This window comes from Podarcis cretensis (genome assembly GCF_951804945.1).
Source record: "Podarcis cretensis genome assembly, chromosome: 14".
Lineage (NCBI taxonomy): Eukaryota > Metazoa > Chordata > Lepidosauria > Squamata > Lacertidae > Podarcis > Podarcis cretensis.
In genome coordinates, this window is record NC_137183.1 from 32,551,406 (window position 1) to 32,569,720 (window position 18,315).

The 18,315-nt window shown below is 45.9% G+C and overlaps 2 protein-coding genes across 4 annotated transcripts in view; both read left to right on the forward strand.

The window, feature by feature from the left end:
* The first annotated feature begins 1,226 nt into the window (after window positions 1-1,226).
* On the forward strand, window positions 1,227-11,172 carry MSRB1 (methionine sulfoxide reductase B1). Its single transcript, XM_079952847.1, has 4 exons — window positions 1,227-1,383; window positions 5,308-5,450; window positions 6,586-6,700; window positions 6,806-11,172. The coding sequence occupies exons 1-4, from the start codon at window positions 1,329-1,331 to the stop codon at window positions 6,832-6,834; spliced, it is 342 nt and encodes a 113-aa protein (XP_079808973.1). The 5' UTR covers window positions 1,227-1,328; the 3' UTR covers window positions 6,835-11,172.
* Window positions 11,173-12,876: 1,704 nt separating this feature from the next.
* Window positions 12,877-18,315, forward strand: part of LOC307202511 (uncharacterized protein) — a 29,263-nt gene continuing 23,824 nt past the window's right edge. The window contains exons 1-5 of one of the 3 annotated variants that reach the window (XM_079952501.1): window positions 12,877-12,890; window positions 14,236-14,384; window positions 15,543-15,666; window positions 16,441-16,534; window positions 17,375-17,525. In XM_079952501.1, the coding sequence (XP_079808627.1) occupies window positions 14,288-14,384; window positions 15,543-15,666; window positions 16,441-16,534; window positions 17,375-17,525 (466 nt within the window). In that variant the 5' untranslated portion in view covers window positions 12,877-12,890; window positions 14,236-14,287. The other 2 variants (XM_079952502.1, XM_079952500.1) reach the window with 2 other exon arrangements.

Genomic DNA, 18,315 nt, shown 5'->3' on the forward strand with positions numbered 1-18,315 from the left:
TGGCGAGCCAGCACCAGTGCAGCACACGGAAACGCCGTTTACCTTCCCGCTATAAAGCGGTACCTATTTATCTACTTGCACTTAAGGGTGCTTTCGAACTGCTAGGTGGGCAGGAGCTGGGACCGAACAACGGGAGCTCACCCCGCCGCGGGGATTTGAACCGCCGACCATAAGATCGGCAAGTCAGAGGCACTGAGGTTTTACCCACAGCGCCACCCGCGTCCCCTCTTCTGCGGGGGCAAGTTCCATAGTTTCCTACACTATGTAGCCAAACACAAACCTTGTGTTAGGCAGGATATAACTGGGGAGAGTCCTGGGGGCCAGATGGAGAGTCCCTGGGGGCCTTAAGCTTCTCACCTTGCTTTAGGGAGATGGTAAGGAACTGTGGTCTAAACCACAGAGCATAGGTCTTGCCAGTCAGAAAGTCGGCGGTTCGAATCCCCGTGATGAGGTGAGCTCCCGTTGCTCGGTCCCTGCTCCTGCCAACCTAGCAGTTCGAAAGCACGTCAAAGATAAATAGGTACTGCTCCGGCAGGAAGGTAAACGGCGTTTCCGTGTGCTGCTCTGGTTCGCCAGAAGCGGCTTAGTCATGCTGGCCGCATGACCTGGAAGCTGTACGCCTGCTCCCTCGGCCAATAAAGCGAGATGAGTGCCGCAACCCCAGAGTCGTCCGCGACTGGACCTAATGGTGAAAGGTCCCTTTACCTTTAAGGGCTCCACCTCCAAAATGTCTGGGGCTGCCCCTTACAAAGAGAGAGAGAGAGAGAGAGAAATCTCTCCATGCCCATCTCTACTCTCCCATCAGTGTGAGCCAGCAGGGCTTTGAAAGTGGTGGCCCCACTACAGATCACATCCTTCCTTCAAAATGTGGCATTGCCAGCCCTGTTTCAGTGTGTGTGTGTGTGTTTGAGGGGCTCCTACTCCTTCTGATGACTGGGGCCCTGGGCGCCACCCCCCACAAAAGGACACAACTGCCCCCTGCATCTGGTCGGCCACTAGGAGGAACGGAAACCGGAACTAAAGAGGCCCGTTTTGACTTGTTCCAGTGAGGCAGTTACGCCTGATCTGGGCCTGATCCAGCTCTTCCGGGATTCCTCTGAGCGCCCCTTCTCCCCCCTCCGTGCCTCTCCGCGCGTGGGCTAACGTTGCGCGCTCGGCTTCCGCGGGCGGCGCAGTGTTGCCCGGCAGCGCCCCCTGGCGCCGCTCCCGCTGGAACTGCAGGCGACGGAGCACACAGAGCCAGCAGGAGGAGGGACAGAGGGCGGCCGCTTATATAACCGGGAAGCGGCCGGAGCGGCGTCAGGGGCCGGGAGAGAGCGATCGCTGCCATGTCCTTCTGCGTCTTTAGAGGAGGCGAGATCTATCAGGACCACTTCGAACCCGGTAAGGGGAAATCATCCCACGGGGAAGGATCGAATCCACCCGGCGCGGGGCTGAATCTAGTCCGCAGAATCTCCACCCCACTCACTACCCGCGGCAAGCGGGGAACTGATTTCCCCTCCACGTTCCCGGGATCGGTGGGTGGATGGATCGGGAGGATCCACGATATAGGCCACCCGGCGCGGGGATTGCAATCTCTGGGGTAGCGGCGCAGTCAATAAAACTCTGGTGGTCTTCTTAAATCAGTCTTCGCCAACCTTGCGCCTTCCAGATACGGTTGGACTACAACTCCCTTCAGCCTCCGGAGGGCACCAGGTTGGAAATACCTGTCTCAAAGGGACACCCCATCCTTCAGTTGTGTTTTCGTTTGGTCACATATTCATAGAACATCTGGGTGGGACAACTAACTTGGAGAAAGCTGGTTTTCCCCGTGATTTATAGGGGGTTATGCACCCCCTCTCTCTATAGAGGGTAGATTGTTGGGGGCACAGACTCAGCTGGCCCCCAATACAGTACAAAGAAAAATGTTTGTATGAGCACAAACTGAGAAGAATCTGAAGCGCCCTGACTGTTATTTATCGAGATTTATACTCCCAGAAAGTAGATAGAAGGCACAGCATCAGAGTGAGAAAAGGGACTGTTTTTGTTGTTGTTAAAATTTATATACAGTACCACCCTTCATTCAAAGATATCAGGGTGGTTTAGAAAATAAACAGTACTTGGTACCTGTCGGGGTTATGATGGGGCTAATCAATTAATTATGTTGTCTTAAAATTATTTATAAGATTTCTTACTAACCTTTCACAATAAGGTCCCAGGGTGGTTTAAAAGAATAAAATATACAGTTATAGAAACAGATGATAATATTATGAGGATAAAATGAAATGAGTGACAGTCTGGTTAGAGTGTCCGGCTAAGACCTGGGAGACCAGGGTTCGAATCCCCACTCTCCCATGAAGCTCACTCACTATGTGTGATCTTGGCCAGTCACGGCTTCTCAGCCTAACCTACCTCACAGGGTTATTGCGAGGATTAAATGAGGATGGGGAGAACCATTTACACCACTTTGGAGCTCCCTGGAGAAAAAGGTGGGATATAAATGCAAATAAATAAATGAATGAAAAAAAATCAATAAAACCGTTCCAAATGAAACGGTAGTGTGTAAATTGTTCAAAAGGGGTGAGTTCCTCAAAACAGAAGCCCTTAGCTGTCAAAGGCCAAGGCAAAAAGAGGTGTATGTTCTGCGTATGGCGAAAGTCATACAAAGAAGGTTCTTAGATATACCTCTGTAGGGAGGGAGTCCCGCAAATTGGGGGCTGCTACCACAGAGAAAATTGTCTCTGGGACCGCCATTGCAGCAAACACTTTTACCGTTTCTCAAGGTCACATTTTGCTTCCTCATTCACTTCAAGAATAAAACTGGCACAGTGATGAAACTGTTTCAAAAGCATCCTGTGGATGGGATTAATTTCTCCTCCATTACCCAATGCAATTGTGTCAGGTGGCTCACACAAGCCAGCCGACAGAAGTTTACTGGCCCATGAAAATAATAATTAGCTGTCTCACAATTTAGGGACCCTTTCGGACTGGTGTTTTATGGTCGGTGTTTTGTGTGATGTGTAATGGACACAATAATCTTGTATTAGTGGTAGATTTATTTTGCTTGTTTGGCTGTTCTGCAAGGCTTCCCTTTTGCGATTGCATTATTGTCATCTATTGGCACTACAGTGCAGCAAAAATAGGAAACTTATGGGAAATGTTCAGAAAAGGGCAACCAAAATGATCAAGGGGACAGAGCGACTCTCTAATGAGGAAAAGTTGCAGCATTTTGGACTTTTTAGTTTGGAGAAAAAGTGAGTAAGAGGTGCATGATAGCGAGTTTATAAAATAATGCAAGGCATAGAAAAAGCAAAAGTCTAGAACTTGTGGAAATAATAATAATAATAATAATAATTATTATTATTATTATTATTTATACCCCGCCCATCTGGCTGGGCTTCCCCAGCCACTCTGGGCGGTTTCCAACAAAATATTTAATACAGTAATGCATCAAACATTAAAAGCTGCCTTCAGATGTCTTCTAAAAGTCTGGTGGTTGTTGTTCTCTTTGACATCTGGTGGGAGGACGTTCCACAGGGCGTGTGCCACTACCGAGAAGGCCCTCTGCCTGGTTCCCTGTAACTTGGCTTCTCGCAGTGAGGGAACCACCAGAAGGCCCTCGGTGCTGGACCTCAGTGTCCGGGCAGAACGATGGGGGTGGAGATGCTCCTTCAGGTATACTGGACCAAGGCCGTTTAGGGCTTTATAGGTCAGCACCAACACTTTGAATTGTGCTCGGAAATGTACTGGGAGCCAATGTAAGTCTTTCAAGACCGGTGTTATGTGGTCTGGGTGGCTGCTCCCAGTCACCAGTCTAGCTGCTGTATTCTGGATTAGTTGTAGTTTCCCCCACATAGAGTGCATTGCAGTAGTCCAAGTGGGAGGTATCCAATGAAAGTGGATGCTGGAAGATTCAGGATGGAGAAAAGGAAGTCCTTATTTACACAGCATATATTCAAACTATGGAACTTGCTTTCAAAGAGGATTGGACAAATTCATGGAGGAGAGGGCTATCAGTGGCTACTAACCATGGTGGCTATTCTCTGCCTCCACAATCAGAGACAGTATACTTTGGAATCTCAGTTGCTGGAAACCACAGGAGGGCAGAGCGCTCTTGTGCTCAGATTCTGTTTGAGGGTTTCCCCACAGGCATGTGGTTGGCCACTGTGAGAACAGGATGCTGGACTCAATGGACCATTGGCCTCATCCATCAAACTCTTCTTGTGTTCTAAGCAATTCTCACTTGTTCCAGGCCTGTAGGTGAGTGGCTATTTGCAAGCCCAATAGAATCACATCTTGCCACCCTTCCAGTGCTTTCAGAGTTGTGAAAGAGGTTTATTCAGTGTCAGCAGTTGTAAAGATGGAATTGGCACAGAAGTGGATAATGTCTATTCATTAACACAGAGAATAGTACAATACAGTAAAAAAAAAATAAAAAAATGATTGGTTTAGCTGTAAGCCATGACAAAATATTAAAAGGCATTCAGAGTTGAGGCACAAATTGGGCTCAATTTCCTGGCTCCAATTAGGAGACGTGCAGTGTAACATAATTTTCCTTGTCTAATAGCCAAAAGCACACAAATGCACTGGTGTCATAAAATGCCTCTGGTGGTTATGCTCAGACATATATTTTCCATGGGGATCTTTACGATACAGGACACTGGGTAAGGTAGTGAACAATGTCGTCTTATAGCCATTTTACAAAACATACAGAAAAGCTGTTTCAAAGGTAATTTCTTACACCAGCCATCTGAAAAAGACAGAGGCCATAACATTAAGTCTTAATTCTGGAAAAGCAATTCTCTGTGGAGCTCTGGTAATTACCTTTGATGCATTATGATGAACACAGAGAATTGGGATTGAGGTAACTCCTAGGGATGCAGGAAGCGGCCTTACCCTGAGACAGACACCGTGGTCCTTCCAGCACAGTACTGTTGACACTGACTGAAAGTGGCTCTCCTTTAAGGCAGGGGACATTCCCAGTTCTACCTGCAAGTGCCATTGAGGATTGAACCTGGGACCACTCAGCTATTGCCCTTCCCAGAGGTTTGATTGATTGATTGATTGAGGGGAGAAAGCATCTCTGCCCCATAAGTGACCGATACCCCGATCCTATTTCAAGCAGTAGGGGAAGGGGTTTGGCATGGAGAGATGCTTGCATAGTTTGGACTGGATGCTGCATTGAGATGAGCACAGCTTCTGTAAGCACTCTTGCTTCGAGTCAACTTGGATATGGCTTTGTTCAGCAGATAACCCACAACCAGTTTGAATGTATATCTTCCAGGGACCTCATTCCCTTCTTCTTCCTGCTCCCATCTTTGTGCACAGGTATATATGCTTGCTCCAAATGTGGCTACGAGCTGTTCTCGAGCAGGTCCAAGTATGCTCACTCATCTCCATGGCCGGCTTTCACCGAAACTCTCCACGAAGATAGCATCTCCAAGTACTTAGAACGGCCGGGAGCCTTCAAGGTGAGTACTGAGGAACTGTTGCTGGGTTGAAATGGAGCCCAAGGTGAGCAAAGGGTCCAGCCCTTGAATCTGCTTTCAGTGCCTAAGAGAGAAGTGTTCCTCAACGTCTTCCAGAGAATTCAGCCAACATTGTTGTCAGTGCATTGCATTCTCGTAGGTTTGTTTTGTCCTGCCATCTTCTTTTATACCTGATCTATGGCACTGCCTCCTCTAAACCCCCCACCCCACCGCCAAACCAAAAATATCAGTTGCAGCAACAGCCTGACCAAAGTGAACTGGCAAAGCACTGTTGAGGCATTGGAGGGCTAGGTAAAGGTAAAGGTAAAGGTACCCCTGCCCGTACGGGCCAGTCTTGACAGACTCTGGGGTTGTGCGCCCATCTCACTTAAGAGGCCAGGGGCCAGCGCTGTCCGGAGACACTTCCGGGTCACGTGGCCAGCGTGACATCGCTGCTCTGGCCAGAGCCAGAGCCAGAGCCAGAGCCGCACACGGAAACGCCGTTTACCTTCCCGCTGGTAAGCGGTCCCTATTTATCTACTTGCACCCGGAGGTGCTTTCGAACTGCTAGGTTGGCAGGCGCTGGGACCGAGCAGCGGGAGCGCACCCCGCCGTAGGGATTCGAACCGCCGACCTTTCGATCGGCAAGCCCTAGGCGCTGAGGCTTTAACCCACAGCGCCACCTGCGTCCCCGATTGGAGGGCTACTGTGCATCTAATCAGAAGTTTCCTTGCGGCAACTATTTTACAGTTTTAAAAAAACAAACACATTTTAAAAGCAGACAGGAACTAATTGGTTAAGAAACTATTCATGAGGGATACCAAGTAGCACTACCCAGAAAGATGTTAGGGGCAGAAGACACCGAGGAAGCTTCTAATTAAAGTTGCATGGGGGCTGTGCTGAGAGAGACTTCTTAGTGAATGTTAGAGAAGGGTCTTCACTATGGGGATGGTCAGTGCTAGGTAAATAATGTGCTCTATTAAGTCAAATGTGTGACCTCCATTTTAATTCTGCTTTCAACCGGTTGTGGAAAAGCAGTGCTAAGACCCTAGTGTGCAAGCAGCCATGTACAGGGGAGTGCTGAGGCCTCTGGAGTTTTGTCTCTCTATTCCCTTTGCTTCATATGCTTCCCTTCTAGGTCTCATGCGGCAAGTGCGGCAATGGTCTGGGCCACGAGTTCATCAACGACGGCCCCAAAAGGGGTCAGTCTCGCTTCTGAATATTTAGCAGCTCTCTCAAGTTCATCCCTAAAGGTGAGCTTAATTAACTGTGCATCTATTTGCAACTTTGCCCATTGACAAAAAGCCCTTTTGAAATGGCAGCTGTTGGATCCGGATTTCTCTTTCTGTGTTTTCTAGACAAGAAGGACAAGGACCTGAGGGAGTAAATGGGCTGGAACACCCAGCCAATCAGATGCTGTTTCTAGCTGACCAATCCAACTCCACACCAACCATCTAGGAGCTGTTGAGCACAACCCTTCTCTGTCGGCTGGGAATCTTTTACCTTTGGACTGGCAGGATGGACGCTGGCAAATACGAAGAGAGAAATGAAGACTCTTTTCTTCTGGCTTTCATTTCTGATTGATACTCCCTGCATTTGCTACCTCCTGCTTTGAGGTCTTCCATTTCAACCTGTATCTTGGATCGAGTCTAGTTTGGAATGTTCTTCCCATCACCCAGATGCTTTTCTTCTCCTCTTCTTCTTCTTTTTGCTCAGGTGTGACCACCTTGCACCTGTGACCCCCTACCAAAGTCTGGGTTTTTCCTCCACTCAAAAACAGAGTGCTTGTCTGGCTGTGGAATGAGTTGCCCCAGAAGATGGCGTGATTCTGAGCAGTACTCTAATCATAGCATTCCAGATTCACTCTGCCCAAACTAGCGTTGGATCCAAGGTGCATTTCAGATACTACAAACCCCAGGGTAGCTATGACCCTCCTTAAAAAAACAACCATTTTGAGATGGGAGTAAAGAGTGGTGGTAGAAGCCTCCATTTCCCCCAAGCAGCCTGATGGCAAGTTCTGTTGTCACAGCTGCTGTTTTGACATCACTGCAGCGGCTTCTAGAAGCCCAGGTTTGCCTTACTGGCCTCCAGTTCCTAACCCCTCCTACAGGCTGTTGTGAATGTTAAGTTGTAACAGCTCATAGCCAGGGCTCCAAAGGGCCTTACAAAGCCCTATTTGGCCTAGCTGCAATTTTACCTGCCTCACACCTGACGTGGTATATGGCGCCAAGTGTCGGGCAAGTAAACATCCTTTGGCCAAACTGACCTGGTGGAGGAAATGGGGAGGCCTGAGCTTACCCACCCTTAATGTAAACAGTTATCCAACAGCCCAGGATCTTTTGAAACAGCAACTACAGTTCAGTAGCTGTGTTCTCCAGTATGACAGCCTTCTTCAACCTTGGGTCCTCAGCTGCAGCAGTACTACAACTCCCATCATTGACCATTTGTTAAGGTGGCTGGGGCTGATGAGAGTTGTAGTCCAACACTACCTCAGAATCCAAGGTTGGAGAATTTGGACCTAGGACATGGTCTCCTGGAGCAAACCTTTCAGCATCACAAGGCTGCTTTGTTTATGCCCCATGGAACTGCTAGGGTTGCTTCCGTGATTGCGTCACTGCGACTACATCCTCAGAAATGTCCTCACACTGTTGTGTGTCCATTCTTGCCCTTCCCTTGGATCAAACTCTACCATTTCCTGGCCTCTTCAGAAGAAAGTCTTTGTGGCATCTGAAACCATAGCCTAGCTTTGGGTTGTGCCCTGCCCCACATTGCCTTGGGGCATTTTCTGGTGTGGTGTCATTATATGAATTGCCCCATGTAAACCCGTCTTGGAGAGCAGGGGTGAGGATGGTTTTTCTGAGCTACCCAGAAAATGCTCCAGGTAATTAATATTGGATTCCCAATATTTCCTCCCCAGGCAGGGTCCTTGTGCTTTGAATGCTGCCATTAAACTCAACCCCCCAACCCCAGTTATTTTCATGGCCACAAAAGTTTCGCCTGCTAAATTTACCTCTTTGCAGTCACTGTTAAAGCAGGTGAGGGGAACGTGGTCCTCAAGATTTGCTGGGAATCAGCCCCAGCCAGCATGGCCAGTGGTCAGGGAAAATGAGAGCAACATCGGGAGGGCCACAGTGTTCCCACCCCTGTGCTAAAGGCACAAGAGCTCTCTCAGGAAACGGAAGCTGGCAACCTAGTTGTCATCTAATTTTTGCATATAACAGATTCTCTCTCTAGCAGAGAAACAGATCAATTGAGCATCATTCTGACACCAGTTTGCATCTTTGCTGTTGCGCTACGATTTTGTATGTTTGTTATAAGCAAAGGTCACAGAAGGGCTAAGGAGTCATATTTCTGAGTGCTTCATTTTTGAAGTGATGGATGGATTTGTCCAAATTTTTGGTGGTGCAGTCTAAATGCAAGAGGTAATCTGCAGTCCCTGAATTGCATTTCAGGTGAGACCTAAGAACCTCCAGTTTGGAAATACGAAGCTAATACGTTCCTTGCTCTTTTGAAGCCCTTGTTTGCTGTAAACATACAAACAAATTTTATGCCTTGACATCTGAATTTCTCTGGGTGCTCCAGAAGTCAGAATGAAGCCTCTTGCCTAACACTGCATATCACTCAGGCTTTAGAAACAAACATTAGAAACCGAGATTACCTCTCAGTGCTCAAAGGGCTAATGCATAAGATTCATCTGAATCGGCACATTTCCTTCTTCCTCTTTGCCTTGTATCACAACAACAAGCTTCCTTCCTGCACTGGGAAGGAAGACTAGCAAAACTTGCACCTCTTTGATTGGCTATTCAGCTGGAAACAGAAACTATGAATGTCCATCCAAGGCAAGGATGGGGGACCTGCTGCCCTCCTGAAGCTGCTGTGTTCCAGCTCCCATCATCCCCAGACCACTTCTACCGACTTAGGTTAGAGTTGGACAAAGAGGATTTTTTTAAAAAAGCTTAAAGTGAGTAAATGAGGGTGTAGACCAGTGCTTCCCAAACTTGGGTCTCCAGCTGTTTTTGGACTACAATTCCCATCATCCCTGACCACTGGTCCTGCTAGCTGATGGGAGTTGTAGTCCAAAAACAGCTGGAGAAATCCCAAGGTTTGCTTTAGGGAAACAGTGACAGTACAGTTTAAGTTTAGATGGTATATGGTGCCATTTGTATCAGTATCAGTTGGTTTCTGCTTAATCTTCTGCTGTTAACATGAATAGGGAGTTGCGCTGCTGCTGGATCAAGCAGGATGGCACTCATCCATATTTGCACTGGTTGCTTGGCCTAATGATGGTTCCTTGCTTGCCTACATCCAAAGCTGAGAACTTCAGAACAGGTGGTCCATTGTGTCTTGATGTAGCATAACAGGGGGGTCTGCTTTATGAGGCGATCTGTCGAGCAAATGCTTCATGTGCTTTGCAAATCATGGTCAAGGAGCGTGACAATTCGCCACCTGGATGTACCCTTAGAACCATTTTGCACGCTCCACAGTGGAGAAGCTTTTCCTGGTTTCTGAAACGGCATAAGAGGTTTATGGAGGAAAGTGGCAAAGGTTGTTTTAGCTGAAGAAAAAGTGGGCTGAATGTACATACTGTGAACAATGACCTCTCAGACCTCAAGTATTTCCATAGAGCAGTTTGGAACGCACACAAGTTTTGCAAGGTACCAACACAACCTCATTAAAATGCATCTCATTCCCCCCCCCCCATTCAATCCAGATTTACTCTTTCTGTGGAAAATCCACTAAGTAAAAAAAACAAGCAGTACAACAGAAACAGTAAAATTGTTGGGGGGGAATTAAGGGATAGCATTTTGATGACAATGAGTCTGTGTGGACACTGCATTCAACTTGCAGGTGTGATCAGCACAAAGATCACAATCACCTGCTGTTTATTGGAAGTGTTCCTCAACTCTCTGAAAAGAACCACCTGATGTCTGCCTTCAGCCTGGTCTTATGAGCCTCAGGTACAGAATCACACCCTGTATGTTTTCAAGATGGTTACGCAAGCTGTACTGTAGAAGCAAAGCTTTCCACTTCAGTGGTATCAAAATAAAAGTCCAAGAAGACAAAGTTTCATGCGGAGCCCCGTGAATATTTGCAGAGAATGACCTTCTCTCTGTGTGTGTGTGCATGCGCACACACATGCACACTCATACTCAAAAGTAGCAGTATTATAATCTGCCCTCTGAGAGCACTTGATCAACTCTTCTGTGCCTGTTTTGCCTCCGCTGGGAGACACAAGAGGGTTTATTAGTGATTTTTTAAAAATCAACTCTGAATGTAATGTTCCAGCTTAGCAACTTGGCTATGCTGCTGTTCACCTGTATAAATATAGATTAGATGAAGTTAATAAAAGTATTTTTCTTGGAGACAAGAATGTGTTTTGTTCAATTTTGTGTTATGATAAGTGAAATTTGCTTAACTAGTTGAAAGGCTGTGGCAGACTGGGAAAGGCTTGCCACACCTTGTATCGGAGCAAAAGAGAGTCTGGGTCATTTGAGGGGAATATGCTTTCTGTGGGAACTGCTCTTTGGACATTTGCAGTTTCTACAGGAAGAAGACCGCTAACAGCGTTCTGTGTAACTTGTTTTTTCTCTTGCTTGTGACCTGCTGCAGAAAGAGAGGCTTGAACTCTTGTTGGACTCTTAAGTATGCCTTTCCACAGCTTGTGGAATTTGCTACCAATTATGCTTTTATAACCTGTCCAAGTAAAACTCTACACTTGATTGAATCTTTTATGGCGTTCATGAGTGTTCATTGTTTTCTGTGTGTAACTTCTGATAATGTTTTACTGACTGCATTTCCTGGTCAGTCTGGACCATTCTTTTGAGACGTAAATACCTTAGTTCCTGAATCTAGGTCAAAGGCCTACCCAATTCACACATAAGACATGCCCTTAAGACAGGATTTTAAGGATTTGCAAGTGAAAAGAACTACTGGGAAAGGTTTCTCCAAGATATTTCCTTCTGCAAAGGAAATATTTGGGGTCATTAAGATGGCTTCAGGATTGCTCTCCTCTGCTATTTCAGACATGTGGTTTATGCACTTATGTTTGTGTGTTTACCTTCTGCACTTATGAACATTCATTTTATTCATGATGCCTTAGAATTCTTATAAGAATTGGAAATGAAATTGTCAATGAGGCAACTGAGGAATTTGTTGGACCTTACATTCTTGGCAGAGTTTTAGTTCCAACAGATATTGGAGTACTGTAGTGAAGTTTCCCATGACTACTATAGTGCTCCTTTTTGAATGTTTGGTAATCCATATACTGTCCATCTGCCTTCAGTGCTCCAAATCATGGACCACTTCACAGGTACAAACTAAAACATGGGTAAAAATTGTAATGTTTCTGTATCCAGCAGCAGACATCAATAATGAGTAGTTTTATAAAACAGGCTTTATTCCTAGCAATCTCTTCTAGAACTGAAACTCAAGGCCTAAAAAACTACCAGGTCATGTGACTCCAAGACCAGTCCTCAAATACTGTACAGTATACAAATCCTTAACATTAAGGAAGTGTCAGCAAATTACAGGCTCTATCATTACATTGTCTCTACAGGTACAAGTGCTTATGTTACGTGTGTGTACACCAGTTGGCTTTTACAGCTCAGTTTTGTATACACATGGCATATCTAATCTAAAGGCTGCTGTTTTTCTCCCGTCTGCAGCTAGAGATGCTGCACTTAGAGGACAATCACAGAATCACTGAGTTGAAAGGGACCCCAAGGGTCATCTAGGCCAGCCCCCTGCAATGCAGCAATCACAGTTCAATAATCCCTGACAGACGATCATCCATCTTCTGTTTAAAAACCTCCAAAGGAGTGTCCACCATCTTCTGAGAGAGACTGTTCTACTGTCGAACAGCTCTTCCCATCAGAAAGGTATTCCTAATCCTATACATTGAATTGGATTTACCTGTGTGTAAGCCCCACTGAATGCAAAGAAGCTGAGTAGACATGTATAGCCTTACACTGTAAGATATCTACTCTCAGATAAAATTTAACGCCACCACTGGCCGGAACTCTTTACGGGCCCCAACAAACTTAACTAAAAAAAACTATCTCCCCTCCTCTCCACGCCCCTGATCTGTGTGCGTTTAGAAAAAAAGGCATGAAATCCTTTTTTTTTTTGCTTACGAGCGCCCTCCTCTGCCGCCCAACCCACAGACTGCTCAACTAAAATCCTAAACGCCCGTATCTATTTCCAAAGGTAACTCCGTCTTCTGCCAGTCTCCGGCCCTTTGCCCCGCTGCATCCTGGGGTTCCTAAAACACACCCGGAAACACCCTCTCCAAGTGGCGAGATGTGCCGTTCTACAATTCTTATCTCTGTGTGTCTTTCCCAGGCTTAAATCCTGGAGACGGAGTTTGTCGCTGGGTGGGCCGGAAGTGACGCCCATTGAAAAGCTGGGCGCGGGAATCGAAGCGGGCGGAGGAGGCGGCTGCAGGTGGGCGAGAGCGGAGGAAAGCGAAGCTTGTTGCTGTGTGTTTGTGGCTTGTTTTGTCTTGCAGTTCTAGCCCGGCGGTGGTTTTGGGATGTGCAGAAAGAGTGGGAGGCGGGGGGACAATAGGAAAGAATAAGCTAATGGAGGGAGCTGAAGACTCACCCAGTTTGCGGAACGGCAGCGAAATGTGGTGTGCGCGTGTTTGATGAGACTGAATTGCTTCACGGGGGTTTGGGGTGCTGCCGAGTCAGAGTTCGAGGCACAAGGTGAGGGGAAAGAGGGTTGGGAGCATGACAAGGCGGGGGCTTTCGTCGGGTGGTGATTGAGGCGCGAAAACGGCTGGGGTGAAGGGTTGGGGGCAGTTGCATCATGGCAAAGTTGGGGGGGCACTCCAGTGTAAAGTTTGGGGTCACTTTAATTGTTGGTGAAGTCAGCAACGCTTGTAATATACTAAAAACTAAGGTGAAAATGGATTATTTAAGAAAAATAGAGAAAATATGTGACAGAGTTGAAAAAGATTGAAAATGGTAACCATGCAAGGGTCGAGGGGATTCAGGGAATCCTAAGAATATAATAATAATAGTAATAATAAATAAAATTTATTTATTACAGTCATACCTCAGGTTGAAGTTGCTTCAGGTTGAGCGTTTTCGGGTTGTGATCTGCAGCGACCCGGAAGTAACGGAACTCGTTAATTCCGGGTTTCGCCGCTCGCGCATGCGCAGACGCTCAAAATGATGACATGTGCATGTGCAGAAGTGGCGAATTACGATCCGCGCAGACGCAGGTTGCGTTCTGCTCTGGATGCAAACGGGGCTCTGGAACGGATCCCGTTCGCATCCAGAGGTACCACTGTATTTATACACCGCCCATCTGGCTGGGTTTCCCCAGCCCAGCCACTTTGGGTGGCTTCCAGCAAAATATTAAAATACAATAATTCATAAAATACAATAATAAGTGATGATGATGATCTTTAATGTTTGAATTTAAATGTGCAATGTAAAACTCAATAAAAAAGATTATATATAAAAAAATGTTGGTGAAGTCTTGTCTTCCCTGAGTTTCCATTTCCCCCCATGCATGTTAGGAACATAGGAAGTGCACTGCCTTATACTGAGCTGGACCATTTGTCCATCTAGTTCAATATTGTTTACACTGACTAGCGATGGCTCTCCAGGGTTTTAGGCAGGAGTCCCGTCCCCCCAACCCTTCCTGGTGATGCAAAGGACTGAACATGGAAGTTTCTGCATGCAAAGCAGATTGAAGCTGGTTAAAAATGGGCAGGTCGTTTTCATTGTAGAGGCATCAGTGGCAAATGCCCTCTTTCCCCCTCTTTTCCTCTTTCTAGCCTTTGCCAGCCTTGACAAGTTGCACACTTTGGGAGTTACCCTTCAACAGTCATGGAGTCCCTGGAAGAAGAGGGGAGTGTCATCTGGATTGATGAAGATGAAGCTGAGAGTTCCTTGGGGAGTTGTATTTTGTTGGCTGATGATGCAGGTAACTGCTTTTCATATATAGATATAATTCTCTCAGTAGAGTCTGAAAAGTTTCTTGTTTTGTCCTTTTGAACTGTAGGTGGGCTCCTTGTTCTTTGTATTGCTATAGAGTACAGTGCATGGGATAAAAGGAAACAGAATAAGAAAGTGAGTGTTTATTTAAAAAACAAACTGTTTTCTAAAAGCCCCATATCTAGGTGCTTGTGGCAGGCCAGGAAGATTTGGACTATTTGGAAAGAATTTGTGATTTTTGCCTTATTGTTACTTTTCTTTTCTTGTACCATCAAGAACTTGAAAAGGGAAACAAAACACACCAGGAGCATTTGTGGTCTTATTTGCAAAGCTGTATAAAACACTATGAAGGTAGGGTCAGTGTAGACTAGTGGATTGTACCTGTAAAGGATTCTTAAATCCCCCAAGCAAGTAGGTAACTAACTACAAGTCTGTGTTGTTTTCTGAAATATTTTGGGCACCATCTAGCTCTTAGCTGTTGCAAAAATTAACTGTCAAATAATCAAATATTTATTACCAACCACTAGAGAAAGTACAAATTATATAAAAAGCACAAAATCAGATCCTCAGAAGAACACAGGTAATAAGAGCTAACAATCATAACAGTTCTAAGAGTGATTACATATTTGATATTTGTCACCTGATCTTTGTTAATGAATCGTTGCTATTTTACTATTGGGGCCACTGGTGAAAAGCTAAACAGAGCTGCAAAGGAATATGTCTTTTAAATATAAAGTGATTCTTATTGAAATTTAGTCCTGACATTCTTTGTTGATGTACAAAAAAAAATATTCAAGCAACCCAAAGAAACAATAAAGGATAAAGCATAGAAACAACAATCTGGAAGACGAAAGTAATTTATACATTTTTATGCTAAATACCAAAATGAAGATGTCTTAAAACAATGGCGCTTCTACAGATTATATTGCAACCACCACTACTACTGTTAATGTTATTTCCAGTGAATGAATCAGTCTTTTTTTTTTTTTTTTTTTTTTGATCAGCCTGTTTTATAACTGACCAAAATGTGGTTTATGAATTTTCCCTAACTCTCAATGCGCTCTCCTTTTTCTTTTAAATCCTGAGTCTGGACAATGCCTTTCTAGAATTGCAGTGAAATGGTATTCAGTATTTTTTCCTTTTACAGAAGAGATTCCCTTGAAAAGGGAGAATACAGAAGAAGCTGTGGATGAGGAGGTGATAGTTACTTTCTGCAAGAGAGCAAAAGTGATGCCCCATGCGAGATACGACTGCCCGACACACCCCTTTGAGTATGTATCATGCCACAGAGGAGAACAAAAGGGAATTCCACAAACACACCTTCCATTGGGGAAAAACCACACACATTGTGCTTAAGCACAGTTGCATTGGTACAGATCTAGTGGCAATATCTACAGCCGAGAAGAGGGGATGGGGGACTTTTGGTGCTTCAAAAGTTGCTGGACAACATATCCTGTCGGCCTAAGTAAGTATGACCAGTTGTCTGGGGTGATGGGAATTGTAGTCTAGCAACATCTGGAGGGTCAAAGGTCCCTGCACTTGGTCCAGAAGACTGAGAGTTCTTGACTCCCAAGCATACATTATGTCCCTCCTTCAAATAGCTCCTGTAGCACAGAGGCCAGACGTAGTCCTCCATATATCTCTGGCCCATGGAGCAGAATTCAACTGAAAATGGCCCCATGGCCAGTCCCGTGGGCCTTTCTTAGTCCTGCTTCTCCATGCTCTCCTTGAGTGCTTTTGCCTGTTTCAAGGTCTTGCTTAACTGGAAGTGTGGATGAGTGATTGTATGTGTAGAATTGTTTTTACTTTTGTGGGGCCAGAATCTATTGCAAAGAGTCACTTTTGCCTATGGCCCCTGCCACCAATGGCACGCAGCCCCCAGAAGCCATGAGGAAATGCAGGCTTCGACCTGAAAAAAGATTCCCCATCCATCTCATAGGGACATTTTATAACGAGGGACATAACAGAAGTTGTTATGTGCAGTGCATTGAAACTCTTTTATGATCTGCTATCACAACCTGGAGTTGTTTCTTGTCTGCTTTTAGGCAAGGGGAATGTGAAACATCTTGCCCCCTTGGGAGAAACGCAGAGACATGCAGCGAGTGCTACTGCTACATATGTGATAAGGTTGCTGCAGAGGTAAGGAGGGCTTTTGGGGTGCGGGACTCCTATTTCTGCAGCGAGACCTTTGTCTCTCTAGAGTGGTTGGGTGACACCACAGGTTCCGATGTACCTGCAGACTCCTTCCTGCTGCCCACAGGATCCTGCCCCCTTGCTGCTGAAACTGGGCTTGAAAGCAGCCTTCTATTCCAGCTGATAGAAGATATTTTCAAGCCTAATTGCAGTGCGGGTGGACAGTTTCAGTGTGTATGTGTTACACACTGATAGTGGTTAATTCCCCCCTCCAGCTGTGACTTGCCTATCACACCCTGAAAATGCCCCTGTGTCACAATTAGGTTTGGGGGTGGGGGGGGGGAGAGCCTTCTGTTGGCTCTATCTAAAGCAGGGCTAACATTTGGCCCTTTGGATGTTGCTGGACCACAGCTTTGGCCATCCCTGACCATTGGTCATGTGGGCTGGGTTGATGGTTGTTGAAGTCCCACAACATTGGAAAGCCACAGGCTCTCTTCCCCTGATCTAAAGAGTTGCCAAGTATTAAAAGCTAGAGACAAACACAAGAGACAAGAGCAACTTCCTTCTGTTCTGGATGTCAGTATCCAGGGGCATCTCTATGGCTGCTTCTGGAAGTAGATGCTGGCTTTTGCTTTTTTCTCAGCAGGGTAGCACTTACATTATTCTCCCAAGGAAACTTTATCGAATACTGTTCCATTCTCTGCAGTTTCCTGTCTCCGCTTATGTCGTTCTTTAATATGCTGAGGAAATGGTAGGGGCCTTCAGAGTGGGAACCATTTGCAAGAACTTACAGATATTGTGGACTTGATCAAGTCCAACCTTCCTTTCTCCTTTTCCTTCCTCCAGTGTAAAGATTGGGTGACGCCTTCGTTTTGCCATTGCAATGCACACAACAAAAGCAAATTCTGGAAGGATCAGTGGAATTCTGCTCTCACTGGCAGTCTCTCTCAGTTCAACTTGGAGCTCTCAGAAATAGATGCCGATATCCAGCACGGGGGTGAGTGGAGGCGCATCAGTGCCACCAAGAATTTCTTGTGTTAAGAATAGGGGCAGTTTGTTGATTACATTTTTACCCCATCCTCCTCGCAAGGACCACAAGAAAGTGTAGGTAAGATTCCCAGGTGTTCTCCACCTGGGCAGTGACCAAATTCAAAGGCCCAACATCACAACATTTGCAGGAGAGGGTGGAGATGCCCTCCAGCTAAAAAGCGAGTTGTAAAGATGTTTTATGTTTACTCAGTTACTTAATGCTGGTGTGGAGAGCCTTTGGCTTTGTGAATGTTGCTGAACAACAACTCCCAACATCTCTTGCCAATGGCCTTGGTTGGCAGTGTTGTTTGGAGCTGTAGTTCCCCCAGACTTGATTTACGAAAGAGAAATGTCTCAATTCAGAAAATCTGAAGATGAACAAACAATGATTTCCTCGTGGGGCCATGTACCATTATATAGAGCAGGGATCGCCAGATTTTGAATAGCTGAGGAACTTCTCTGCCCTATGGGATGGAGACATCCAGATAATGGCTTATGTCCACCCGCTGCCTGGGACAGGCAGGGTCATACTAGATTTGTAGACCGTTGCTGGTTGAAGAGGCTCCTTCTCGGTTCCTTCCTTGTGTACCTCTCTCAGCTCTCTGAATAGCATCGTCATCTATCGTGGATCCTTTTTCTGGTTGCTGTGCTCTATTTCCAAGTGTCTTCTTCCACTTCACAGCTTCTGTCGAACAAGGGCCCTTACGGAACAACGCAATGCAGGAAATTGCTGAGCTTTTTTATACTTATTACCGCCC